Source organism: Aquila chrysaetos, chromosome Z, assembly GCF_900496995.4.
Source record: "Aquila chrysaetos chrysaetos chromosome Z, bAquChr1.4, whole genome shotgun sequence".
Taxonomy (NCBI): Eukaryota; Metazoa; Chordata; class Aves; order Accipitriformes; family Accipitridae; genus Aquila; species Aquila chrysaetos.
The window spans coordinates 57,532,911-57,560,483 of NC_044030.1; the positions used below are offsets into that span (position 1 = coordinate 57,532,911).

Here is a 27,573-nt window from a genome sequence, read left to right on the forward strand (position 1 = left end):
CAAGCCTATCTTTTTGTAATTTTAAGTTTCAAAGTTTTAAAATCATGGTAATTAAAACCTTTGTATTGGAAAGGTGGACACAAGAGACGCTATTGTTCATGTTTTCAACAAAGTTTTTTTCAAGTTAGGTTTTACACATGCTCAAGTATTGGTAGTTATGCATATATCAAAACAAAGAAGAACTAGAAACAAAACAATCTGGTTATTTCTTATGTAATATGGTGTCCAACAATACCTTCCAAGAAGGAGAGAAGCAAATTATTGCCTTTCCTGGAGATCTCCTTCCAAAGACACCATAGATCAGACGTTTGTGGATAATGTTGCCTTTGAGAATATTGGTTTTGAGGTGAAATGTCTACATGGATAAGTGTTAAAATTACTATGACATATAATACATAAATATATATTTTTCTATTTTTGAATAGCTCAATGGTGATTCGAGATTTAACCTTGCGCAGTGCTGCTAGCTTTGGCTCTTTTCATCTGATCCGGTTGCTTTACGATGAATACATGTTTTACTTAGTAGAACATCGTGTTGCTCAGGCAACAGGAGAGACACCTATTGCAGTTATGGGAGAGGTAAGATAATATGTAAGAGACTAGATTGATAGATTTAGTGATGAATTTGGGTATATGTCTTTGAGTATTTTTTAAATGTGGAGCTGTAGGATGTTCTGCAATATAACAATAGATTGGGTTACAAATACACACAACAGTTTCAAACTTGTTTCATTGGTTTATTGTCAGAGTACTAAAATCACATTGCATTCTAACAACCAATTATTTCCAAATGACCTTGCTTCTTTACAAATCTGCATACAGATTCATGTGCACAGTTCAAAAAACGTTGATCAACATACAACCTTTTCCAGTTTTTGAGAACTGAATATTTTATGTGAAAATTAAAAAAGAACAGACTAATACGAAAGTGTTGCTTACATGGATCTGTTTACATGTATTTGCACTCGTTTTGAATTCCCACACAAATGTTAACACAAGTGAGCTGAGTACCCCCGTTGACTTGAGAAGGATGGCTTACGTGCAGAATTTTGGCTTGTATGATACTGTTCACATACATGTAATAAAACCAGCACAGACATACACAGAGGTTTGCAACGCAGTTGATTTTCATACATGTGTTTCAAAAACTGTTGGTTTAAAAAATAGAACAAGAGTCTCAATTCATAACCAGTTTTTTATACTCATCTATGGCATCTGCAAGGCAAAGTTTATCTCATCCCTCTTTTTTCCCAGTACTTCATCTAACCTTTTATTTTGAGTTGAGAGGGTGAGGAATGCATGACTTGTCATCAAAGAATTGCACTTCAAAAGTGCTGGAAAATGGATACATTTGAAAATATGCTAGATAGTTAATGGGACAGATTTGTTACATTTTTACACTTGGGAGTCACTGTATCATAGTCTATGTTACCGATAAATAGCAGGTCATTTTGCGAGTTGATTTGGCATCAGGTATCATTCTTTTCTCAAGATATATTGATAGGCTTATTAAATACTATAAATAGATGGTGTACTTACAAGAGAAATTGGAAATATCTCAGCTTTATTTGTCAAATGATTTTATATCATGTGGCATGACGTGTTGCAGAAAGACTAAATAACAGTGTTTCTGCTTAGTGACCCACCAATGGTATATTTGCTTCATCTCTTTCTTATATTTGCAGTAAGGTACTACAGATGTATACAGTTACTACATTCTTGTCTTCTTAACAGACTTTGCATGTTTTAGACACAAATGTAGTGTAGGGTCTTCTAAAAAGTTTATGTAGACTGAAGATGGAGATACTATGAGGAAGTAAGTAACCCGAAACTTTTGGAGGTGAGAGGGGCAGAACAGAAGTAGTAAATGCCCATTAAATGCATGTCTTCTCATGTTTCTGTGTATTCAATGACTGTGACTGAAATAAAATGAGGAAATCTGAGACTACGGTCTGACAAACGCTGTAAGACAGTATAAACTGGTGTTGCAGCTGAGAAAAGCATTCTCAATTTTCTCCCAGCTTTGGACACAGGTATTGGCAAAATTCTCCTGAAAAAAGAAGGGTATCATCATTTGTGGTTAGAAATGTATTTATCTAAATAATATACTCCTTTCATTTGAGATTCATTGATGGCGTTTTGCTCTGCCGATTCTTATTTAAGAGAAACTTAGAGGATTCAGGGAAGCAAAGGGAGAAAGGTTGTACATCTAGCTTGTAAGCAATGTTTTTTAAAAGGTCTTTTTTTGATGTAAGTAAATCGGTTACCAGATTGTAACACTTTCTCAGCAGGGCCTTTCATCTACCTTAGAGGTAGATTTGCAACACTGTGACACACCGTCATTTTTGTTCCAGCACCATTAAAGTTGTCTCTGGGAAATTTTAAAAAGAGCTTTTTGTTAAAATATTGGCAGTTCAGAGGGGGTATCTGTCATAATTTATGGCTTTATACAACACAGAAATAGCTCACTTCAAGCAACAAAGGCCCTGATGAAGTAATCTTGAAAAAGTTTGTACTTCCCCATTTTAATTTTTCAGGGTTTACTTAGTGATAATTGTCTTAATAAGCACAAGACTAGGATGGAATGGAAAATGAATTGCTGTACTATGGATGTGGTTGCAGCCAAGAACCTGCATTTGAATGCTAGCCTCAAACCAGTGGAGCACAGATCTGCTCCATCACAGATACTCTAAGTTCACATTTGCCTAAGACTGTGTCCAGTTTTTTATTGTTTATTTTGCAGTTTGGCGATTTAAATGCTGTGTCCCCTGGAAATATGGATAAAGGTAAGCATTTTAATCTCTCCAGCGTATAATTCTGTATAGAGCTAATGTGTCTCTGAGCAAAACAAGTCCTTATGTTTTAAAAATACAGTAAAACGGAATTTAGAGCTGTATCATGCTTTAAAGTGCATGTATACGTTATATGGATACATTAATATATTGTTTGGATACAATAAGCTATCTATGTAATATGCAGCTTATAATAATGACTAGAATATTGTAGGTTTGTTTTAAAATAAGAATATATTTTAAAGATGTTTACTATTGACACAAGAAATTTTTACACAGGTTTTAGTTGTATCTGATAGGACAGAGGAGGGTTAACAGCTGTGCGAAGAAAGACAGGAGTATGCTTATGTATGTTTATCTGTACTAAATGTTTTACTAAGTGAAGAAGTCAGAATTGCATGCAAGTAGTTGTCAGATAACTTGACAGTGAAGAGGACAGAAAGAAGTGAGTTCCTTATAACCTCTTCATGCCATATTTTGACATACATTCTTATACTGACTAGTTGAGTGATTTGGGGTGACTTGACCCCAGATCACTCAACTAGTGAGTATAAGAATGTATGTCAAAATTTGGGGTCAATTCACCCCAAATCTTTTCACCTCAGTTTCCCTATCTGTAACTAAGAGTAACAACTCTTTTGTTCATCAAGTCTTAGAGATACGAGGCATTTTGCAATATGAAGTTAACATTGTCAGAAATTGTTTTTGAGATTGCAATTGTTTTTTCCACACACTGTATCAGCAGTGTGTAACTCAAGTGATCAACACTGAGAGTCTGTTTACCTATTTGAGATAATCATTGACTTTTTCCATTAAAATTTTATATTTTCATTTTGTGCTTTATCAGATTGCTAGTCTTCCCTGTATTTTTGTATTTCAACTATTATTTGCAAAATAAAGGCCCTTGTATTAGAATTTTTTCCCTTCATGCTAGTTTCATGGTGGTTTGTTTGTGCAGATGAGGGCAGCGAAGTAGAAAGTGAAATAGATGAAGAGCTGGATGAAAATGGAGAGCCACAAGCCAAGAGGGAGAAAACAGAGCTAAACCAGGCATTCCAGGTTGGCTGCATGCAGCCAGTGCTTGAGAGTGGAGTACAGCAGAACCTCCTGAACCCAATTCATAATGAGCACATTGTTTCAACTACTCAGACTATCCGACAATGCAGTGCTACTGGAAATACATATACTGCGGTCTAATATGAAACCTTGCCCACTGACACACACCCCATTACATTAGCCCTTTGGGTTTAATCTGAAAAAAAAATAAAGAGAATAAGTCTGAAGGTCGACTGTTGTCAAATTTTAGCTGTGCTGAACATTATTTTATTGGAGTTGTTAAATGGAATGGGTGTATGTATTTTGCCAGATCTGTTTAAATAAAAAAAGAGATTTTTTGTAAACAGAATCGTTTTACATTGGCCGCTCAGTATGAAGAGTTTTCTTAGTATCAAATGCAAGGAAGATTTTTGCAAAGCTTAATGTTAATGTTTTTGTCGTCTTATAATAATTTAAATTTTTTCATAGTTTTTTAAAAATATTTTAATGTTAATTATTAGTTACGATGATTATTTCATATAGGTAAGTTTTTAATTAGATGCACTTCTGTGAAATATCAAAAGAACTATTTTCTTTGATTTACACTGGAGGCATACTTATTTGACAGCAGATGTATCAAATTTGTTATAAAAGGTGCTTTTCATTGGACAACAAGAAGACACTATTTTGATAAAATTGTGAGCATTCAGGGGGAATTTTTGTAATAATGCTGGAGGGTTGGGAAGATCTCGTAGTTTCTGTGAGCAAGAAGCAAGTTTAAATGACAGAATTTTAACAGAATGTGGTAATATGTACGTCATAAACGTACCTAATTATCTGACCATCATGTAAACAATGCAAGCTTCCTTTAAAATCAACAGTTCCAGATATTATTTGCATACCAGTTCCTCTGTTTTGAAGACTACTGATTCTATATGTGGGGCCACTCAACAGGTGGTTTTGGCTGTTGAGTGGTACTGTAGTTATTAGAAACTGAAGCTAAAAAAGAAGTGACTTTATTATTATTATTATTATTATTATTATTATTATTATTATTATTATTATTATTATTATTATTATTAATTTTAAGTGTACGTGCTACTTATGCTGAACTGGACATACAGGAAAACATTCCATTTGGATGACTTTCTTCTATTCCAGGTCTTTTCCTACTAGTGGTTCAATCTGCTGCTCTTAGAAAAGATGATTTATAGAATGCAAGGAATGTAGCAACCTGCATCATTTTCCTTTCAAAAATATTTCCTTGTTGTTAAAGTGGATTTAAATTTTTACAAAAATTAGATAAGGCAGTGTAACTGGCACACCTCACTTGTACTTATTCCCAATTGTGTAGAATTTGAATAGGTGGCTAGATGGACCATTGCCATTTAAGAATGTACATCAGGGATCATTGTACCTCGGCTATTACATGGTGCCTTAAACAGAACTGAAGCTAAGACTTAGTACTTTTTGTTATTCTTAACTCTTAAATTAATTCAACAAGGTGTGCCTGTCATTTTCAAATTCCCTAAGAAGTAAGGACAGGTTACATAGCCTTCAAAAGAATAAAAGGATTTTTTTATTATTAAATGATTTTAATATCCCTCTTAGAATGACAATAAACCTATTTTTTCTGATTTCTAGCTGGATTTCACTTTATTACAAATAAAATTTGCTTGGGAATTTGGAAAGCAAAACTAGCTTTAATACCAACTTCAAATGTCAAAATAGATTGACCATAGTCCCAAGCATGATTATATATTTTCTAAAACCTTGCCTACTTTTAATTTTAAAAATTAAAAAGAAATAAATGAGCAGGTACATAATGCAGTGCATGTTTTCAATTTCTATATTTTGTGGGGTATCAGCCAGATATTACATTTTAATCATTAAATAGTGACAGTTTATAGAGAACATATTAATTGACATTAAACAACTCAAATTTTTCTTCTTAAACATTTCATTATGCAGACACATGAATTTGCTACACTAAAATTGTGGAAATAAATAAGCCAAAAAGTGAAGGAGAGCACAAAAATATCAACCTTACAGAAAAGACTGTGTAAGAAAATTAGGGATTATTTTATTTTGGTTTATATAGTGTGTCTGAAAATGACTTTAAAGTCATATATACCAAATGGGAGAAGAGCATGTAAAATGAACAGCGTATTTATAGCAAAGAAGTTTGTTGCTAGAGTTTACATACGCTCCAAATACAGCTGCACATCAACTAAAATGTCCTAACATTATTGGTGTACAAAATTAAATTCTAATTCCTTTGCAGAATTGGGAGGTGAACCCATCCGGCTCATTCTATGTAGTCATAATTCCTACTAATGTCAGTAGATGGCTTTTGCCTCAGTAAAAAGTGGAAGTGAGGTTTATATTCATTATTTCTACACTCATAAATGCACTGAATCTCATTATAGATTTTGTTCTCACATATATCGCTCAGTGTGTCCTGATTTTCCCTTGGAAATCAGGACATCTGTACCCTTCACCAAAAATGCTAAAACTAAGCTGTGATAAATATTTACTCCCCTTCATTGTGCATTATAAGATGTTTACAAGTAAAATAAAGCGAAATAATTCAACTTTTTTTTCATTTTCAGCTTTTTTTAATACTGTAATACTTGTTTCAATTTTTGTGTTGATGGACCTATAATGTTTTCTTATTATTGTCTTTTCTTGGTTTAATGTTGGATTTGTTGTTGCTGAGAAAAGAGTATGATTGTAATAGGTAAATCTAGATTGCTAAAAAAGGTGGGACCTGAGTATCTTTCATTATTTAGCTCCCCCCTCCACTCAGTTGTTCAGTGTTCACAAAGTGCAAAACAAAACTGAACAAAAATCTGAATACAAAAATGGAATGTATTTCATAGCTTCTAAAAACAATGAGTTATCAAAACAAATTGGAACTATCCCAGGTTCAGAAAACTGAATGGAGTCTGTATTCCTATGCTTAAATTCTAAAGATTTTACCAGAGTTTTTTAGAACTATGTTACTGTAAGCTGCGTTGTATACTTACAGATTTAGGGGGTCTTCTGTTTTATTTTTACATTTACTAAAATTTTAATCAAACACTTAGATAAAACATTTTGCACACTCTTGCTATTTAATAGTTGGGGTTTAGTAATCATTAAACTACAGAGATACGAATACCTCAGTCCATATTCTGTAATGTGTAGCATGCGGTTGCATTGCCATACCAGCTCTGAAGTCTATTGTTAGTGCTCTGGAGAGGTGTAGCATGTATCCACAGGGTAGACATTATGAGAGTTGACATGGTTTATGTGTTTTATCTAATCTTGACATGGAATCCAAAATAATTATTTTAGAGGCATTTCCCTCATTAGCACAAATGGCACAGTGAACAGTGTCGGGGAATGGGTATTGTTGAACTACCTTTTCAAAATACAGGGCCCAATTTTCAAAAGTTTTATATTTATTAAAATTTGTTGGTACATTTTCATCTTTCTCATGCTAAATCAGTTTTAAAGCTTTTTTTGTTTGTTTTCAATTATCATTTCTGTGTTTTCCTCTTGTACTGCTCATGCTCTAGGCACCATCTTTTAAAAAAAGTTCCATAAAAATTTGGAAAACAGATTTTAAATTATTTACCTATAAAATGATGATATACAGCATTACTGCCTTTAGTTCAAAAATAAGAAAACAGATAATGTTCTGTCATTCAGGAATGTATAGGTCTATATAAAAATATAATTTAAAGTGAGGTATTTTTAAATACCAGGAACACTTCTTTTGTTCACCTTGTTTTCTGTAGGACAAATGATCTGCTATCTTTGTCATTCTCACTAACTGACATCTGCACCGTTTAGAAAAAATTTTATATTAGCAATGCACTGCTATCCAATTTAATGCAGAATGTTTTTACAAAATGAAAACAACCATTGATAGCCATAAAAGTGCTGATGAAAAATAGATTTATTAGTAATATAACTATACAACAATAATTTTTTAGTTTAAAACATTCATTTGAGAGAGCAGTATGAATTTCTGAAAATTGGGCCCTTGTCTCTAACAGGACATCCTCTTTGTATATGGTTTAAAACAAATCAATAAATGGAATTATAGTATCTCTGCTAATTTGTTTGGTGATTTGAGACAAACAAATAATAAAAACTGGAATAGAAGCATAAACACAGTGCTTAGTTCTAGTATTAGAAAATTAATTTGATATAATGCCTTGCATTAACCCTTTGAGCATTGTAAGTGACATGATGGGAACAAAGCTTTTTAGATAATTTAATTAGTCCATTGAGCATATACTTTGAAATAGCTGATAGTGTTGTAGAATTTTTTAAAATTATGTTTAAAGTAAATACTTGCATACTATACAGGAATGGTTTTGTTATAGGAGGCTCAATAGGTGTAGGCAAAATATGCACTGCCATTGACATATACTGTCTAATAGAAAACAGTATTTCAGCTCCCTTGTTTTCATAATTGCATAAATATATAAAGAAAATCAAACATGTTTCTACATATATGAAGTTGTCTACTTTAAGATGCCTTTAGAAGATAAAGATTTAGAAAATGTATTCAGACTATTTTGAAAATCTCCTGAGGTAGGTTAGTATTGGAATACTCTGGTACTGTAAAAGAGAATCTTTAAGATTAAAAGAAGGCTTAATGAAGAAGAATAAATTTTGCAGAATATTTGATATGTTTGCATTGAAATTTTTGGCAGTGTTTTTGATAAACAAGAACAAAAAGTGCACACTTATGTTGATACTCCTTTTAAAACTCAGTCACTGCAATAATGACTAGCTAAAAGATGAAGTTATTTTATACATCTTCATCTACAGGGCTACAGTTTGGGTGGCCCTTATTGAATGTCAGAATTTTAAAAGCAACCTAGAAATTGCACAAGCCTTTTGCCATTTAAAGAGCCCCTTTGTTCTTATGAATACTGCTTACAAAAGCGAGGGAGCAAGTGTAGTAGCAAGTAGAGATTCTTTGAACTTACAGATAGAAATGCCACCCTACTAAGTGAGAGTACAATACATTTTCTTCTGGTTTCTTGCAATATCAATCAGTCAGCAAACGCTAAGTGCAGCTGTACTTATTTAAGTCTAGCTGAGGGCAAAAAAAAGGGTCTTATTTTAAGTTATTTAATGGAATTATGTCACTAGTATAGTGCAAGTAAGTTGTAAACATTTTTAGTCAGTTAATGCAAATTCATGCATAATTAACATAAATGCAATACTCAAAGGGTTTTAATTTAACAACTTTTTTTATTCATAATTTACTGTAAATGCTTCTGAGTTTGCATGCCTTGATCATTGCTGCTAGTGATTTTATGTGCCAGTAGACCTGAGTTTGATTTACCAGTTTAACTAAGAAATAGTAAAAGCCACTTACAAAGTGACTGCCTAGTGTTTTTTGAAGTAAAATATGCCTTAGTTTGAAAGTGATCATTTTAACTCTTGTTTTATTCTGATTTTTTTTTCTTTTCCTGTTGAAAAATTAAATTAGCATTTTGAGATTGGAAGCCCTGAGTAGTTAATTATTTGGTAAGAACTGTTCTTATAAATTGCTCATTAAGGCTAAAATTCACTGTACAAAAGAAGGCCCGGAACAAGCCTATGAGCATCAAATGAGCCTCACTTAAATCTAAATCAGGAAAATGTTCTTTATATGTTCTCAAGCACTTTCTTGATTATGGTGCAAACATGTTACAGGAGTTTTCAGTTCTGGATGAATTTTACTCTTAAATAATAAATGTCTCTGTGAGAGGAATTTAGGCTTCGGAGGAGCAACCTCGCATGGAGTGGTATTTACCAGGAACTCAGTTCAATTGTTTTTGACTCACTGATACCAGCAAGAGATTTTTACACAAAGAATACTTAAATGGTTCCCCAAATAAAGTTTCCTTCAATACAATATTAAAGTGATTGCCTTGTGTTTAAACATGAAATATCCATCTTAAAGTAACCCAATTAAGCAATTTAAAATATGCTAGGAAAATATCACTTTGTACCAAAGCAAGTTGCCCATTTCCACTCATCTTCACTGAAAATTTGGATTTACAGTTAATAATCAATGAGGCTGTTAAACTTTGAGTGCCTTTCAAAAACTTAGAAAATTGTGCCTGAGGTGGTAAACTTTAATTAGGTTAATTCTAGAGCTATCAATCAGTAATTTTGTCATCACTCAGGGCTTTCTTACCTTCTAGGAAACTTCTTTTGTTGCATTTATTTTATACTGTATTTTTTTTAAGTGCCATCATTTAAATTTCACTTAGTAAGTGGCAGATTACATTATTCAGTCCCACAGCACAGAAACATCGTAACACTAGGACATATTCAAACTTTTATTTTCCAGTTGACTGAATATATTATGTAAATGAGGTAAGCAACTTTTTGTAGATTGTATGTGTGAGATAATGTAATGTTCTTTTCCAGTTTTTGGACTACAGTTGAATATACTTTTTAATTATTTAAAGAAGACATCTTTACAGAATAACGTGATGGTTTTTTTGTATAATGTATTTGATTTTGTAAATAAGTATTTCCTGATGTGATTTTTGTGAGAAATGCTAAATCTTTTAGTATATCATGTCCTCTCAAAACTGGCAGGAGCTAAATAATAGTTTGTGGGCAATTTGTATTGTGTACTGTACAATAACTGGGGAACTTTTATAATTATAAAAATATATATTAACTTTTAGTGTGTTGTTTAAAAAAATGACTGGAACATACTAAAGACAGTAGGATTTTTCTGAATATTTCAGACTTGAACTCAGGCTAGCTTTCTTGTGTTTTTCAAAACAAAATTGTGTCTTGTCTTTTAAAATCAATAAATTTGTTTTCTTGTTACAAACATATCTGAATTGCTTCAGTTTTTATATAGCCAGATATTTTGGATTCTGGTACTATTGATTTTAAGAGAAAAAATATTTCAACTTATGCCTTTTAAATAAGACTGCAATTTTTTATTTAGCAGCAACAGAACCAAGTAATGACTGTGTCTCAGACTGCAAAAGAAACTAGTATTTTGAAGTATCAATTCAACATAAGTAGCTGTCACATTCCCAGTAAATACAGACAGTAATATACTTATTAATTTCAAAATTAACACTAATATCCCATTACAGATTTAGCTAGTTAACAGATGTCAGTGAAGGGGCATGCAGATTTTGGCCTCCAGGAATTAGCGTTGTCAATTCATTACCAGCAGAACATACTTCTGCAAGTTCTGCTCTAAATATTCTGCAGTGTGCTAATGCATTGGATGTTTTGGCAGTTTCACAAAACATAGACAAAGGCCTAATCTTATCGGATCATATATCTTATGGGTCTGTAGTATGTGTTGCAGGCACTGTTTCATATAAAGAAATGCAGAATGTTATTTTAAACGGGGAGGAGCCATGGAGTAATAGATGCTAGAACATCAAAATGGCTATTGGATACCAAGATTAAAACGGGTATTTCACACAAAACAGTGGTAAAGATAGAGAAGCTGCATCCTAAAGCTTATTCTTCTTGGGAAGTTCAGCTGTACATTATGGTCCAGTCATTGCCTTGCCTTTAATTTCAAATAAAGACCAAAAGCTTAGTAGAGTAGAATGCTGGTTCCTGCAATGCATCCTATCAAACAAGACTATAAATTTTCTACACCAGTGACCAGCCACACCTGTGTTTACAGAATACTCCTAATTGGTTTGCTAATCAAGACTAAGACTTCATTTCCTAGCTGGTGTCTTGCCGAGACTGAATAGGTCTTGCTCCAGCACACACACACAAGAAAACAGTCTGTAGAGGGACATCTCCCTCTAGAGGGATCTCACGCCAACTAACAGTTGATAGAGCCAACAGGCTACATTACTCCTTTTCCACTGACAGTGTTATGAGGAAGACCCTGCAGAATTCAACCTCTGCTGCTGTTGATATTAATTAAAGTGGTTTAATCAGTTAACCAATGGAAATTTAGTTCAGCATCCCGAAGTACTACAATCCAGACCTCAAACTATGAAGCATAGCTGAAGTGCAGGAGAAATTCGGAAATACTGGGTACTGTAAGAAAACACCAGTGTAAGAAGGGTTATAAGTGAAGCTTATTTTTATTACTTCTGTAAGGTCATTTTCTGCATGATGTTAATGATATCAAATAAGTAAGATATATTCTATATCGAGTTATTTTAAGTGCATTTAATTTGACTTACCTAAAGCATTCATTTCAATTGTGTAAAATGTCATACAGCCTGAAGCAATCCAATGTGCATCAATTGTTTAGTTCCATATCAAGGTCTATGTCAAAAGCCATCTGAAGTACAAACCAGTTATTTTCCCACAGAGGCGTCTGACCAAGGCAAGGAAGAAACCTTGATCCATCTTTAGCACTGTTAACAGAATGCTAGTTTTTATTCTGACTTGATTCTGCTGATCTCATTCATTCTGCTGCTGCTTTCATTATCAGAGTTTAGGCAGACAGAGCAGGTCAGCACTTACTTAGTAACTAGTACTTAATAAATCAGACATACTTTCAGAGACCTAGCTGGAAATGGTATAAAAAAATTGCTGTCTCAAGCTGTTCTCTCTTTGCTGCTGGATGTTGCCTTTCCCCACAACGGAGCCACACTAATAGATGGTGTCCTGGCACAGTTCTGGTTTAGCCACCTTTGCTTAAAGTGCTGCTAAAAGTGGTCTGTACTAATGTCTCTGCTGCTGGAGACATTTGTTGGTTAGGAAGTTCTGAAAACTTGCTGAAAGAACCAGAGTGCTCAGATTCTTTATCTTCTTTCATGAAGTATTACTGGCACAAGCATATTTACAATACTTGAGTTGTTAAAGCACAGTTCAAGAGAGCTACTGGTAGTATTATTGTGGACAGGCATATCTATAGTATGCTCTTTAGAAGAAGGGTTCATGAACTGGTCCTTTGTGGAAGCTTTAATTTGAGGTTGTATTGTCTTCCACCACTATTGAAAGACTGCAGAAACAGCTGAAGAAGCTGCTATAACAACACATTAATTGAAGTTTGGGTCACAAAGAATAGTGTAGTTGCAACACAGGCATTGAATTTACTGGGCCATGTGAGTGACAAGGTGACTTTTGCTCAGAACGGTAGCAATCACTTTGTCCTTTTATTTCCCTGGTTTTCAACAGTTTCTGATGCCTAAGAAAAGTTTAGACTCTCCTCCTTCCTCCAGTTTCACCCAAGAAAGCCAAACAGCCAAAATCAAAAAGTGCAGTAAGTAACATAGCAAGGAAATGGGACAGCCCTAGCCTGGAAAGCCCACTTTCACCAACAAAGAGAGGCTTGGAGCTAAAGTAGTATGGCATGCTCCTCAGGTAATTAATGGATCTTTTCACCAGCTTCAGGGTCACAGAAGAAGGACTTCTATCTGGGATCCACCAGTGACCAGCATGATACCAAAGTCATTTCAGATTGATAGCATGACATAGCAAGAAGGAAAGCTGTCACTTTGATGTTGCTTAACTGTGGAGTAATGCTCCCATCTAACTCAAGGATCTCATCTCTGCATGAAAGAGACGTCCCCAAACACTGCTTGTTTCAGAGCTCAGACAGAGCTGCCTGATGCTTTCTCTCACATTTGTTAGGTGCAGCTGTCTCATTGCTATAGGATCAAGGCAGACTTCTCTGAAAGGACTTTGAGAGCGTGTGAGTATTATGGTCACAGATGTGACACACAATAGCTTTTGCAACCATACTTACCCTCAAAGCTTTAAAAGGTGTATTTTTTCCACAGGAAGGAAATGCTGAATAGTTCTGAAGATACTTTGGCTGTATGCGTGAAATACAAAACCATTTTATCCACAAATATGGCTAATCATCACCACATAAAAGACAGCATTCCCTTCCTTTGGACTTCTGGTAGAGGGTCCATTTTGTGGGTCTTTGGAAAGCATGATCCTTCTATCTCCATCCACCTATTTTGGCAAATCCAAATCAAATTCATGCTTCTACTACACCAACTGCATTACAGGTAGACAAGAGAATGTCTTGTTGTAGGATGTTTCTGCTGAAAAAACTGCCAAAATATCTAACTATGCTGAATAATGTACCACAGTTCAGCTTTTTTATCCTTTTCCTATAAAGGGGAATTTAATCGATTTAAAATTCCTGCAAGTTTGGGTGGACTTTTTTAAAAAAATAAAAAAAGTGGTCAAGTAGCTAATCCATTATAGACAAAGCTTGTCGCGATGTCTGGAAGAGAAGGAACTTTTCTCATTTAACACCACCAGATCCTATATACCTTTAAACCCACTAAGCAGGATCGTAACTGTAGTTGCTCTTTAAAAGCAGTGGGGCTCTGCAGACACAGCAGTCCAACTGGAAAAGACTGTGAAATTCAAACCTAGTTCTGTGTTACAGGACTTGTCACATTCCGAGGTGGGTTTTGTAATCGACAGTTCATGTAGCTGGCAAATGGACAGGGTATGCCTGCAGAACAAATGCTGGTTATCTGTTCTACCCTTCAATGTCAAAGAAGAGGCATAACAATAGTATTTAATAGAATATATTGTTGCACCACTAGATGTAAATTTGATTTGGATTTCTAAGTATAAAATACTTGGCTTTACCAAGAGATACTGAAACTTAGTGCTTATACTATTAGTGAAGAACTAGTTGGTAGCATTAATTTCATAGCTACTGATACTGCTGCCTTTGCTGATAGCCAATGAAAGACAAAACTGGATTAAAAATTGTTTTCCTGTTACTTCCACAGATCAATTTTGAAACAAAAATGGTGCATTCTACACAATAAAGCATTCGCAGTGAGGTAGCAGTTTCAGGTGAGCAACATCTTGAATAGTGTTTCCAGTCAAATTTTGGTGGAATTCATCATATGAGGGATATAGTAGTACACGGTTTGAGCAATAATCCTTGAAGTTATTTCCTCAGATTCTTGAATAATACTGTAGTTTAAAGAGATTGATGGAAATCTGGATGGAAAATGATCAGGAAGTACAGAAGCAGAACATAACTTACAGAGTTGGTTGAAAGTTTGTTCTTTGCTGATTCATGTAACAATTCAAGATGTGCATTAAAGGCTAAAAGGAATAGTCAAAATTTCCTGTCTTCTGTAGTCCCAGCTCACCCTAGCTGTTATCACTCAAACTTTTAGGAATACAGGTAGTTTTTTTCAGATACATTGTCCTCTTGTTGGACTTGATAATTAAAATTACTTTATGCCCTCAGAAAATACATTTGCCCTGTATATGTTTGGCAAAGGGCTGTAATGCAGAATTATGTCAGACCTCTTCCACCCATGCCCATCCCCCCCCCCCCCCCCCCCCCCCCCGCAAATGCACATATATTTGGTTCAGGAAGCAACCTTGCTACATCACACTCACTATTGCAGCCAAAACCTACTGTACTGGAGCCACAGCCATGTAGCTGTTCAATGATTTAGTGGTGGCGCCTGAAGCTAAAAAGGAAGCAAGGCTGCAAGTTGAAACCGAGGTGGTAGAAGCAGCAGTGACTATTGCCCAAAGTGGACAGGCCTCTTCTGTGGGACACTATTCACCCCTTATGGGTGTGAGAAGTAGTAATGCTGTTGAGGACTAGGTGGTCAGTGGCACACGTCTACTGAATTGAGGTAGTCATCCCGTACAGATACTGGTATAAAAAAGATACTCTTTTGTCTCCTTGCACGTGTGAAAAAAATGTACGCCTCCAAACTACCCTTGCCACCTTCTTTTTCACAGCATTGTGAAAAACGGCAACATCCTGCCTGTTGCTCCATTTTATTACTGATGTGTCATGAGGCTCTCTCATCTAGGAGAGGCATATCTATCTGCATGATGCTTTCCTGCTTATCCACTGTGCTTCTACAACTCTTAGTCTGGCATTGGCCCTATATTTCAGCTACCTATAGATATTTTCTTCTAGGCTCAACAAATGCAGTCTTTCCTTGTATTTATTCAACCTTTCACTGCAGTGATGAATTTGACAGCCCAGAAATCCCCATTCTTTGGCCTAGATGTTAGTTAAGTGGCTGTGGAGTTGGCTTTGGGTATATGCAATCCAGCTGAGTGCCAAAGCACTTACTGTGTGCTGTAAGCTATGCACAAACACTTGATGGCATGTGCAGACTGCCTTATTCCTCCTTCATACAGGGGCATATAACATCAAATTCCTTGATAGAAGAATCAAGAGGTGATACCTCATTTTTGTGCTCAGAAAGCGTAATTAAATCCAGGCAGAGAACCGTGCTACTGGAGGACAGAATTGCGTTGTCTTTATAGACAAACCATCCCAGTCATTAGTGCAAACCCAGGTTCAGCAACACGCATGCCACTTCAGTACATTTTGTGGCTTAAGTGGCTCAGAGGAACACGTCTCTGTGTAGTTGGGAGGTCACCTCTTTGTAGAACAAGACAGTCCTTTTGACACAGTTGAGGTGGGTACATGCGCTTCCTTTCCAGCCAGCCAGGATAGCCCAACTCACCACCTGGGCCCAGAGAACATTACTGACGTACATATTACAATAACGTCTGGAAACTCAATAAGCTGAGGCCCGTTTAAATTTTACACAGTCCTTTTAAACTCAGAGCACTTCTCAAATATTCATTAATTTACCTTCACAGCGTCTCTTTGACACAGAGGCATACAAACTAAAGTAACCGGTGGGATTTTTTTTTTTTCCCCTTTTAGCGGCGCGCGGGGGGGCGGGGGCGGGCAGCAGGGCAGCACGGCAGCACACAACAAAAAACGGCAAAGCAAGCCCAACAAAACCAACCAACCAACCAAAAAACCCCAAAAACCAAAAAAACCCCCAAAACCAAAAAACAAACCACCAGGGAAAACTTTTATGGCAAAACAGCGGCACCTACTGCTTAATGTTACAGTTGCACCCTTACGCTCTTCGAAAGTAAAGCAGAGGGGGAAACGCCGGGGAGGGAAAAGCCAAATTGCCAGCGGTTTAGCGAACCTTCTCCTTCAATCCCTGCTACCGACTTCCAGCCCCAGGGCCAGCCCGAGACCTGCCCGGCCGCCCGCGCGCACGGCCCTTCCTCACCCGCTGCCTCAGGGGCGCGGGGTCCCCGCCAGCCCGAGCCCCCCTCAGCAGGGGCCGCCGCCCGCCCGAGCCGCCGCCGCCGCCGGAGGACGAGGAGGAGGAGCGGCGGCGGCGGGAGGGTGTCACGGCCTCCCCGCCAGACGCTGGGCAGCACGACAGGGACGCTGGAGGGCGCCTGTGCACGCCCGGCGGCGCGGCTGCGGCCGGCAGGTGCCGCTGCCCGCCGGCGCCCCCGCCCCACTTAACGTGCTCGGGCGCGGTTAAGTGGCTGAGGAGCTTTAAAGCGGGCGGGAGGCAGGCTGGCTGCGGTGCAGATGCCTCGGGAAGCGCCCGAGCCGTGGCTGTGGTCTGTCGGTGAAGCCTCCCGGGCGGGTCTCCCTCCGCGGCAGCCGCCTTCCCGCGGGCTGGCAGGAGGCAGGCGGGAGCGACTCTTCGGGCCGCAACCGCTGTTGGTGGAGGGGGCCGGCGGGGATCATGGCCGCTCCGTCTCCGCACGCTCAGCAGCCGCTGCGGTGCAGCGTGAAGCTGCTCCTCGCCAGGGAGGAGCTGCCGGCAGGGCTGCAGCTCGCCAGCCCCAGCGAGGAAGCCCTGCAGCTGGAGATGCTGCCCGGAGCGGAGGACGCGGACGTGACCGTGACAGACGGTAAGGACCGAGCCCCGCCGCGCAGCTGCCGGCCGCCCCGCCTCGGCTTCCTCCTGGCGGGGGGACACCGACTTCGCCGCCCCGGCCGGCCTCCGCTTTCCCCCTCCGCCGGGAAGCGGCTGGCCCCGGAGGAGGCCGGGCGCTCCTCGTTGACGGCTCGGCACGGAAAGCGCCCCGCGGCCCGCCGGGCTGTCGGCGCCGAAGGTAACCCCGGCGCGGTGCAGGGGGCTGCCGCCGCCTTCCCTCGGCGCCCTCGCGGCCAGGTGCCGGTAGCGGCCGGGCGGCGCGTCCCGAGCCGTTGGCGGCCGTTAACGGCCGGGGTGCGGCGCGGCCGCTGTGCGGGCGGGGGGCGACGGGGCCGCGTCTCTGCCGGTGTGGGTCGGCGGGGGACTCGGCACCTGCCCCGGTGGGCGCCGGGCTCGCCAGCGGCAGCCCCGGCCCCGTCGGGCTCCGCGCAGCTCGTGGAGCAGGTGGCCGTTCCAGGGGCTTTCCTCGGGCTTGCCGGGCTCTGGGGTGGGCGTGGGAATGCAATAGTAATAAACTCATGGTGAGGAGCCAGCTGGTAACTCCAGACGAGTGTCATGCAGGCAGCTAGCGGGAACCGGTCTCGCCTGCAGGGCCCTGCAAAGCGCTGCCCCGTGTACAGCTTTCCCTGCTGTTGCTACAAGCTTGTCAGTGGCAAACGGCCTCTCGGCCATAAGGAGTTGCTTCACCGGGGAAGGGTACGAACTGGCACGTCAGGGTCGTTCTTCCTCTCTGCTCTTCAGCGTTGTTGAGTTTGCAACTTCAGACAGGGATGGTCAGAAGAGGCCTTTCCCCCGTGTCTGAAGGACAAGGTCTTGGTTTCTTCCTATGGAGCCAAATGGGAGACAAAATAACAGAACTGGAAAGGGAAGGATGTAAAGAAGCTACTCGGTACTTGTATGAACAGAGCTATGTTTGGTTTGCTGCTGCTGCCACTTGGGCAGCTGTGCTGAGAGGGCAGCGGAGTGCAGCAGTGTCTCGGGGTGCGCTGTGCTGCTGCGAAAATCCAAACCGGTCCAGAAGGGCAGTGCTTAGCCCTGAAGTAATTCTGTCTGGCTCTGCTACTTGTATGTAGGCTGTCTTAAGATGCACAGGTGATGTCTGCATGCACACCCTTCACTGACTATCTCGAAAGCAATCATTCTTTTGGATTTGTGTCTTTACAGGGTAGTAGCAGAGCTGACATTTTAGAATAAAACAAACTTCTGGAATCTGGGTGGTGGGAAGACTGGGGAAGAAACTGAAATTGCTCTATGTATGGAAGGTAATTAGAAATGCTCTCAGTGAGCTGGGTGAATATGAGACCAATCCTGAGCAAGTCTAGACACACAATACCTGTTGTGGCTTTGATTTCTCAAAAGCAATCTCAGTAACTTCTGAAAGGATTGCTGGAATAGATGGATTATAGTCATGTTTGGTTTTCGGTCAGCAGTGTGAATAAATCGGTTCATATGCCAGTTGATACTGGATATTTGCTTGTACTATCAGTTATTTAACATGTCCTTTAAGAAAGCACAAGTGACAAAAGCTGACCACTAATCACAGTTGAGACATGATTCTGTCTTGCATTGTATTAATTTGAAGACTGGTCTGTACTTACTCGGTCTTTCATTTCATACATGCTTGTTCTTGCATGCATGTGAGTGAAAGACCTGCTGGAAGCAGAGTGAAATTCAAAGTTAGCAGTTGTTTGGGTTTTTTGTTGTAAGGGCTCACATGGGACACAACTGAAAACTTTTAAGATAGAGAGGGGAGATATCTCTCTCTCTCTCCCTTCCTCCCTCCCTCGGTATATATTTATGCCCAACAACACTGGAGTGTAGTTTACTAAAGACTTATCAAATAAGTTTTGGATGAGAGTGCATCAGTGTGTTGTTCTTGCTAAGAAAGGGGAACTTTGCAAACCTGTTTTGAGGTGTGAGCTGTCTTCTTTCATCTTTTTCCTTTCATATGAAGATGTTCAAGCCGTGCCTTATCAGACCCTATGTGTAACACAAGTCTTTTTGGTGGTATCTGAGAGTTCAGTAACTTGGTGCTGGAATACTTTGTGTATTAGGTGAGAGAAAAAGTCTGCAAACAGCTAGATGACATACCCTATTATTAGTACTGCCAATGTAGTGTGTTCTTCTAGCGTTAATATCTGCTCATAGAATGATCTTACTATTATTTATGTTGTCTCACCGAGGATGGATAACTTTGTTGTGAAAAGAAAAACTGTTTTCTTACAAATCTTGAATAGAATTGATCATACTGTGGTGCCTGTTGTTGTTGGTAAGATACAGGTTATTTAAGCAAGAAAAGAAATTGGCATAATTTGAAATGTTATCTTATTTTTTTTCTCCATACTTCATATTGAAGTGATGAAAATTACTTTCTTTTCAGACTTTCTGCCTGAATGCGTCTCACAAAGCTATGTATTGATATGTTTGGAGAAAATAATTTGGTTGTAGTTATTGTGATTATTTAAACACATCTTGAAGGGGGGTTGCTGTTTCTTTTCTGATTATTAAAAAAACCCCAAACCACACCAAAACAAAAAAACCAGTCCTCGTTTAGGATACCATCTACTTTCTTCACTGGTAAGGGAATATTTGCCAGGAAATATTTTTGTGGAGAACAAAGCATGCACTTTTTATGTGTGTTTTAAAGTGATAAAATACCCCTGGTCAAACTGTCTGGTCAAAAATTACTCTGACTGCAGATCTGTGATTAGACTGTCCATCAGGACTGCATTCTTACCCCTGTTACAGCATTCAGTTTATCTGTAGTTTTTATACTTCTCCTGCCACTGCTGCATTTGTCTGAACCTGTTCTGTTATTGTCTGTAATGTAATAATGCGTTGTGGTTTAACCCCAGCCAGCAACTGAGCACCATGCAGCTGCTCACTCGCTCCCACCCTACCCAGTGGGATGGGGGAGAGAATTGGAAGGAAGGAGGTAAAACTCGTGGGTTGAGATAAGAACAGTTCAACAGGACAGAAAGGAAGAAACTAATAATGATAATAATAACAATAATAGAATGACAATAATAATAATAAAAGAATCAGAATGTACAAAACCAGTGATGCACAATGCAATTGCTCACCACTCACCAACCAATGCCCAATTAGTTCCTGAGCAGTGATCTACCCCCCAGGCCGACTCCCCGCAGTTTATGTACTGGACATGACATCACATGGTATGGAATACCCCTCTGGCTAGTTTGGGTCAGCTGCCCTGGCAATGTCCCCTCCCAGCTTCTTGTGCCCCTCCAGCCTTCTTGCTGGCTGGGCATGAGAAGCTGAAAAATCCTTGACTTAGTATAAACACTACTTAGCAACAACTGAAAACATCAGTGTGTTATCAACATTATTCTCATATTAAATCCAAACCCATAACACTATACCAGCTGCTAGAAAGAAAATTAACTCTATCCCAGCCAAAACCAGGACATAATGGTAATTGAGTATAGAGCTAAGTAAGAATGTAGACTACATTGCATAGCATAGTGTATAGTATATAGTATCTTGCTGGTACTCAGAATGATTTTTAAAGGCAAACGTGTGAGCAGGTTTCACTGTGGTTGATTGGCTGCTGGAGTTTGTGCTCCTTACTGGCAGTGTCAGTGAGAATTTCACCAGCTCAAGCCTTAACATTTCCCTTTCATGTGGATGCACATGGGGGCAACACCATGTGTAAAGTCAAGGGATATCAATACAACCACTCTGTTGCCCAGAGAGGAGCCTGAAGCAGTAGAACTTCTCCATAAGTGGAACAACTGGTTATGATCCTAAGAGATCCAGAAACTGACAAATAAATACAGGATGTTAAAACAAGGAAGAATGAAGGATTATGCTTTATCAGGCAATGGATCCATTTCAGCTGTGGGACAGGAGAAAGCAAGAATCTCCACAGTGCAGTATTAATATATGTGGAGTGGGAAGAAACACTGTACTTTCTAAAGTATAGGTGCCAAAGGCAGCAGGTGGGTATACTTCTGAGTGCTGTGCAGTGGGGCCAGGGCTGAGCTGGAGCTACAACCATTTGAGAGAAGTGTCCATTAGGGGAGACTGGTTTCTGGTGAGCTGTGAATCCAAGGAGAGCTGGAGACTGATGCCTCTTGTGGAGCAAAGGTGTTGTCAATAAAATAGATGATCACCTGGTCCTACTGATTTTCTGTGATGGTTCTTCACCACTGATTTGGAAATGAAAATGTAGTCTGCAAAACTACTCATGAAAGGTAGCCCGCTGCTGCTGAGAGAACTCTGACCTTGTGTCAGAATATTTTTGAGGGTGCTGAACAGAAGAAATCCTGTTGACTGACATAGTGCATTGCTTTGGGAGGATGGGATATTAAAAATGTAATTCATAGTTGGTTTATGGAATGATCATAACAGAATTGCAAAAGTTCTGGTATAAATAGTGAGAACTTCTGGGAAGAAAGTAGAAAATTGGTATCCAGGAAGTGTTCCCAGGAGACCAAGAGAAAATCCAGGGCGGCAACCTACTTGGATCAAAGGAAGCTTAAGAGCAGATGGCCGAGTGTCATAAGATGCTAATGTAGCAGTGTTGTGGCTTCTCCAAGGCTGGGAGACCTTTTGGATTCCCTTTCCTGTGATAATTGTTATGTAAACAAGTGGTGATCTTAAACTGAGGCCAGTGAAGTTCTAATTGAAGGCTTCAAAATTTGGCAATGTCTGGAGGTTTCACCTAGCCACAGCAGCTCTACTTTAATTCTGTTTTATTCTTGTTTAGTTGCCCTGAAAGACTGTTAGCTACTGTTTCTCTGAAGTACTTTTTCCCCCAGTACTTCATCTGACAGCTCTTTAGACAATTAAAAGAAGCTTCCTTGAATACTTTTAAAAACATACTGTAAAATCCTTGGAATCTTGTTGATTTTGGTTCCTTCTGTTGATGTATTGCTGTACTTTTTTGTCCCTTGCAAGTGTGAAGGATATAAACATAGACAGGATTTAAGCTTCCAAAGGACAAAACACATCCAATGCCCCCTTACCTGATAGAAGTAGATAACATTGTGCTCAGTCATGGTGCTTTTAAGATGAAACAAAGTTTAGAGCTACTGAAGCTGAGAACAGGAACCTGGCAGCTAGCAGCTGCAGCAACCATGTATTTCTGCATTACAGTGCAAGTTCTGTAGAAGCATGTATTATACCAGCTCTTCACTCATTAATTTGTTTTGCCTGAGGTTGCTAGGAAAAACAAAATCCCTGATAGCCTTTTAGGAAAGTGTAATTGGCTATACCTCATAGTTCGGAGTAAGTGAGGGAGAGAGAGAGGGGTATTTTTTTCCTGATTCAGTGGATACTTTGACAAAATTCAACAGCAGCCTAGCAAATATGTAATTTTTCGCTCTAGTTATATGCAGGATAAACTCAGTGATACCTAAGTAGGCTGTCTTGCAAACTGTCTTGTTATTCAAAAGACCTGGATAGGAGCTAGATGAAACTGGAAGAGTAGTGCTTTTTTTGTTTTGAAAAATGAGCAAACAGTCTTTCTTGAAACACTGATTTTTCTTTCCCCCTCACTCCCTTACCTTCCATGTTCCAGTATCTGCAGTAAGCTTGTTAGTTGTAAATGACAGACATAAAAATTGTGAGGCTGGCAAATTATTTTCTCTCTATCTGTTTACAGTTGAAAATAGACTTCCTAATCTTAGAAATTTGTGTTTTGTACTTTATATGTGTTGGGTGAAGTGGGGAAAAAAAGAAGAAAAACTTGGGCATTACACATACAGGAAAGACTATTGGGTAAGTGCTATCCTTGTAGATTGTCTTCACTTATGCTTTTTTTTTCATTACTGTTTAATTATTGCTGATCAGAAAGTATGAGCTTCTACAGATGGCCATGAATTTTGGAAGAATTAGTACAATAAGTGAAAGCCCCAAGGAATGTCTGTTGTATTTTACCAAATTTTTACATTACTTATATTTGTTTAAGATCCTTCACATCTACCTTGAGTTGCCTCTCTGAGTTCTAACGTTTGAACTCTAGGAGAAATGAGACCCAATTTTTGACTGAGTTATTAATAATGTTATATTTTTTTCTTTCAAGTTGTCACCTACTCTTCAGTAGGTGTAGTTCTGTGCCCCCAGAAGCAGATGGAAAATTCATATTGACTTCAGATGTGCTGATCATGTCCCAGCTGTGGCAGAAGACAAACTGCAGACAAGTTGGATGGGCAGTAGGGAGTATTGACTCTCACAGGATATGATAGTTGTAGAGAAGCCCTGCTGCCTTTTGTCTTAGTAAGTCTTAGTAAGTACTGGTATTATAGGCCATATATTTAGCTTTTTAAAATTACATAAAAAGGAAAGTATGCAGCAGTGTTGGACTCAAGAAAAATGTGTTCTATTTGTGCTCCAGAACAAGGGTGCTAATTAAAACTTAGAGCTTGGAAAATTCATCACTGCTAGTCCAGTTCCACCAACTTGGTGGTAACAAAACATTCATGGTAGTGAGCTTCAGACACAGTTGAACTGGACTGGATACGAACCATTAACCACAAGAAATAAACTCCACATTCTTTTACTTGGCCCTTGCTTTGTTCCCCCCCTGCAGTACCTTGCAGTCGAATATGTTGCATAATTTTTTCCCTATCCCATACTGAGACCAGTTTTAAATCCTAAAACATTAGGGGGTTAAAGTAAGATAAATCACTTACTAGCCGAAATTCAAAAGTATTGGATTTGGATATGGTGGAAAATGTATTAACTGTATGAATGCTTATGTTCTAATACTGTACATTCACATGCATTGCACAGATAGTACTAGCATCAGCAGCCTTCATGTGCTGGTAGAGGGCAATCACTGCCAATAGTTCTAAACAGCAGAACTGATGTCTTTTACCATTTCCTTTTCCATTGTGAAAAATGTTCATTTTCCTAGTGGGGAAAATCAGTTGCTAGAGGAAGTTTGAGCAGACAACATAGTTAATATTTTATACATATAATTCATGTAACCTGTGACATGCATGTCACGTGGAGGCTTTTAGTTGTCCTTTCCCACTTCTTTCTACATCTTTAGGGCAGCATGAAGGATTTCAGGGGGGAATAAACAAAGCACTTAAAATTTCTTTTTTTATTTTATTCTGAGGGGGAGTTGCAGGTTAGACGATTCTTGAGCAGAATAGTTTGTCTGAAGGAATGTGGTTGAAGGTGGTATGATTAGAAACAGTGATCCTGAAACTTTCTGTTAACTGTTTCATATCATAGTACTAAGTATTCCAGTGGTTAGCTGAGTAGATAAATTCTTAAACTTATGTTTCACAAGGGTCTTTTTTTATTATATCTCAAGTGCTAGTTTTTTTCTTCCATGCAGAACTCTTACAATATGTAAGGAGTTTGCTAATCAGTCATGGCCCTTTTTTTTACGCTGGAAGAGCAAGCAAGTAAAGCAAGTAGTGCAAGTTTTGCAGTAGGAGCATGCCTCACCTTTATTGTTTGGTAATTAGCGTTCATTTTTTTTATTTGTATCAATATAGTTGTGTAAATATATATACACACATACTCATGTTTTTGTAGGTAGATAGATTAATATATAGAGAGAGATAATAAATTAAAGACTGAATCGGGAAGTTCAATAACTAGCCTGCAAGACACTACAGTGCCTACTGGATAGCTTGGTTTGTTTGTGATGGTGGTGGTTTAGGGTTTTGTTGGTTGGTTGGTTTTGCTTCTGCTTTCTTGTATCCTATCTAACTCTCCTTGTGCTCTTATATTACACCACTACACTACATGTACTGTGTGACAAATATGGTGCTATGGCTGTCGATACAAGTATGGGATTTGAGAGACCTGTATTAAGTTCTGTGTTCTCCCATAAAGTGTCTGCATCAACAATATAACTAATCCTTCTGTAAAATATGGTGATACCACTTCTTGTCCCATCAGCCATATGGTAAAGCTAACTGTTTTAAAGTTGTGAGGTGCTTGGAAACTGTGAAGAGACCATCTATGGATGGATTGAAGTAGTTTTATAGTGGCTGGTACTGGAAGCATTGAAGCTGTGTTTACAGTAAATAGTGTTGCCTATAATGCCTTATGCTGAGAAGCCACTGTACATTCAACCACTCCGACATCTGCTGGGAAGGTAGCACGGCGAGCTGTAGGCAATCCAGGAGACTCCTGGAGTGCATTGAGGATAACTTCTCAAGCCAGGTTATAGACAGCCCTACCAGAGGGGTTGTGATACTGGACCTGTTGGTCACCAGTGCAAGTGAGCTAATGGGTGATGTCAAGATTGGAGGCAGCCTGGGCTGCAGTGATCATGCACTGGTGGAGATCGCAGTCCTGAGGCATATGGGTCAGGCGAAGAGTAAAGTCAGGACCCTGAATTTTAGGAAGGCAAACTTCCAGCTCTTCAAGGAGTTAGTCAGCAGGACCCCGTGGAAAACTGCTCTCAGGGACAAGGGAGCAGAACAGACAGGGCAGATCTTTAAGGACGCTTTCCATAGAGTGTGAGAGCTCTCAATCTGCAGGTGTAAGAAATCAAGAAAGGAAGGCAAGAGACTGGCATGGGTGAGTCAAGACCTGCTGGTCAAACCAAAGAGCAAGAAGGAAATGCACAGGCAGTGGAAGCAGGGACATGTATCCTGGGAAGTGTATAGGGATGCTGCCCAGTTGTGTAGGGATGGGGTCAGCAAGGCCAAGGTGTGGCTGGAGCTGAACTTGGCAAGGGGCACAAAGAATAATAAAAAGGGCTTCTGTAGGTATGTTAGTCAGAAAAGGAACATCAAAGCAAGTTAATTTCCGCCCCCCCCCCTCGATGATCATGACTGGCAAACTGGTAGCAATGGATGAGGAGAAGGCTGAGGTACTCGACAACTTTTTTGCACCAGTCTTCACTGGCAACCTCGCTTCCCATGCCTCTTGAGTGGATGGACCTCAAGACAGGGACTGGGGGTTAGGTTTGAGACTGACTGAGGAACCTGAACATACATAAGCCTATGGGGCCTGACAAGATGCATCCCAGAGTCCTGAGGGAATTCACTGATGTAGCTGCCAAGCCATTCTCCATCATATCTGAAAAGTCATGGCAGTCAGGTGAAGTCCCCGGTGACTGGAAAAAGGTAAACATTGTACCCATTTTTAAAAAGGGTAGAAAGGAGGACCCTGGGAACTACCAACCTGTCAGCCGCACCTCTGTGCCTGGGAAGATCATGGAACAGATCCTCCTAGAAGCTATGCTAAGGCACATGGAAGACAGGGAGGTGATTCGAGACAGCCAGCATGGCTTTGCCAAGGGCAAGTCTTGCCTGACCAACCTAGTGGCCTTCTGGGATGGAATGACTACATCAGTGGACAAGGGAAGAGCTACTGATGTTATCTATCTGGACTTCTGTAAGGCCTTTGACACGGTTCCCCACAACATCCTTCTCTCTAACCTGGAGAGATATGGATTTGATGGATGGACTGTTTGATGGATGAGGAATTGGTTGGATGGTCTCATACAGAAAGTAGTGGTCAATGGCTCAATGTCCAGGTGGAGATCAATGACAAGTGGTGTCCCTTAGGGGTCTGTACTGGGACCAGTAATGTTTAATGTCTTCATCAGTGACATAGACAGGGGGATCAAGTGCACCCCCAGCAAGTTCACAGACACCACCAAGCTGAGTGGTGTGGTTGACATACCTGAGGGACCAGATGCTATCCAGAGGGACCCAGACAAGCTTGAGAAGTGAGTCCATGTGAATCTCCTCAGGTTCAACAAGGTCAAGTGCAAGGTCCTGCACCAGGGTTGGGGCAACCCCAAGCATCAATACAGGCTGGGGGATGAAGGGATTGAGAGCAGCCCTGCAGGGAATGACTTGGGGATACTGGTGGATGAAAAGCTCGACATGAGCTGGCAATGCGCACTTGCAGCCCAGAAAACCAACCATATCCCGGGCTGCATCAAAAGAAGCTTGGCCAGCAGGTTGAGGGAGGTGATTCTGGCCCTCTACTCTGCTCTGGTGAGACCCCACTGCAGTACTACATCCAGCTCTGGAGTCCTCAGCACAGCAAAGACATGGACCTGTTGGAGCGGGTCCAGAGGAGGGCCACAAAAATGGTCAGAGGGCTGGAACACC

The 27,573-nt window shown here is 39.7% G+C and overlaps 2 protein-coding genes across 7 annotated transcripts in view; both read left to right on the forward strand.

The window, feature by feature from the left end:
- RFX3 (regulatory factor X3) overlaps positions 1-10,674 on the forward strand; it is a 131,881-nt gene extending 121,207 nt beyond the window's left edge. For all 4 annotated transcript variants that reach the window (XM_030004312.2, XM_030004310.2, XM_030004309.2 and 1 more), the window contains 3 exons: positions 426-579; positions 2,744-2,786; positions 3,751-10,674. In XM_030004312.2, coding sequence (XP_029860172.1) covers positions 426-579; positions 2,744-2,786; positions 3,751-3,989 — 436 coding nt within the window. In that variant the 3' untranslated portion in view covers positions 3,990-10,674. The remainder of the gene's footprint in view (positions 1-425; positions 580-2,743; positions 2,787-3,750) is intronic.
- Positions 10,675-17,113: 6,439 nt separating this feature from the next.
- The window catches only part of LOC115336417 (histone-arginine methyltransferase CARM1-like), a 75,011-nt gene continuing 64,551 nt past the window's right edge, over positions 17,114-27,573 (forward strand). For 2 of the 3 annotated variants that reach the window (XM_030003264.1, XM_030003265.2), the window contains exon 1: positions 17,203-17,483. In XM_030003264.1, the coding sequence (XP_029859124.1) occupies positions 17,315-17,483 (169 nt within the window). In that variant the 5' untranslated portion in view covers positions 17,203-17,314. Of the gene's footprint in view, positions 17,484-27,573 lie in introns of all 3 variants that reach the window. The other variant, XM_030003262.1, reaches the window with a different exon arrangement.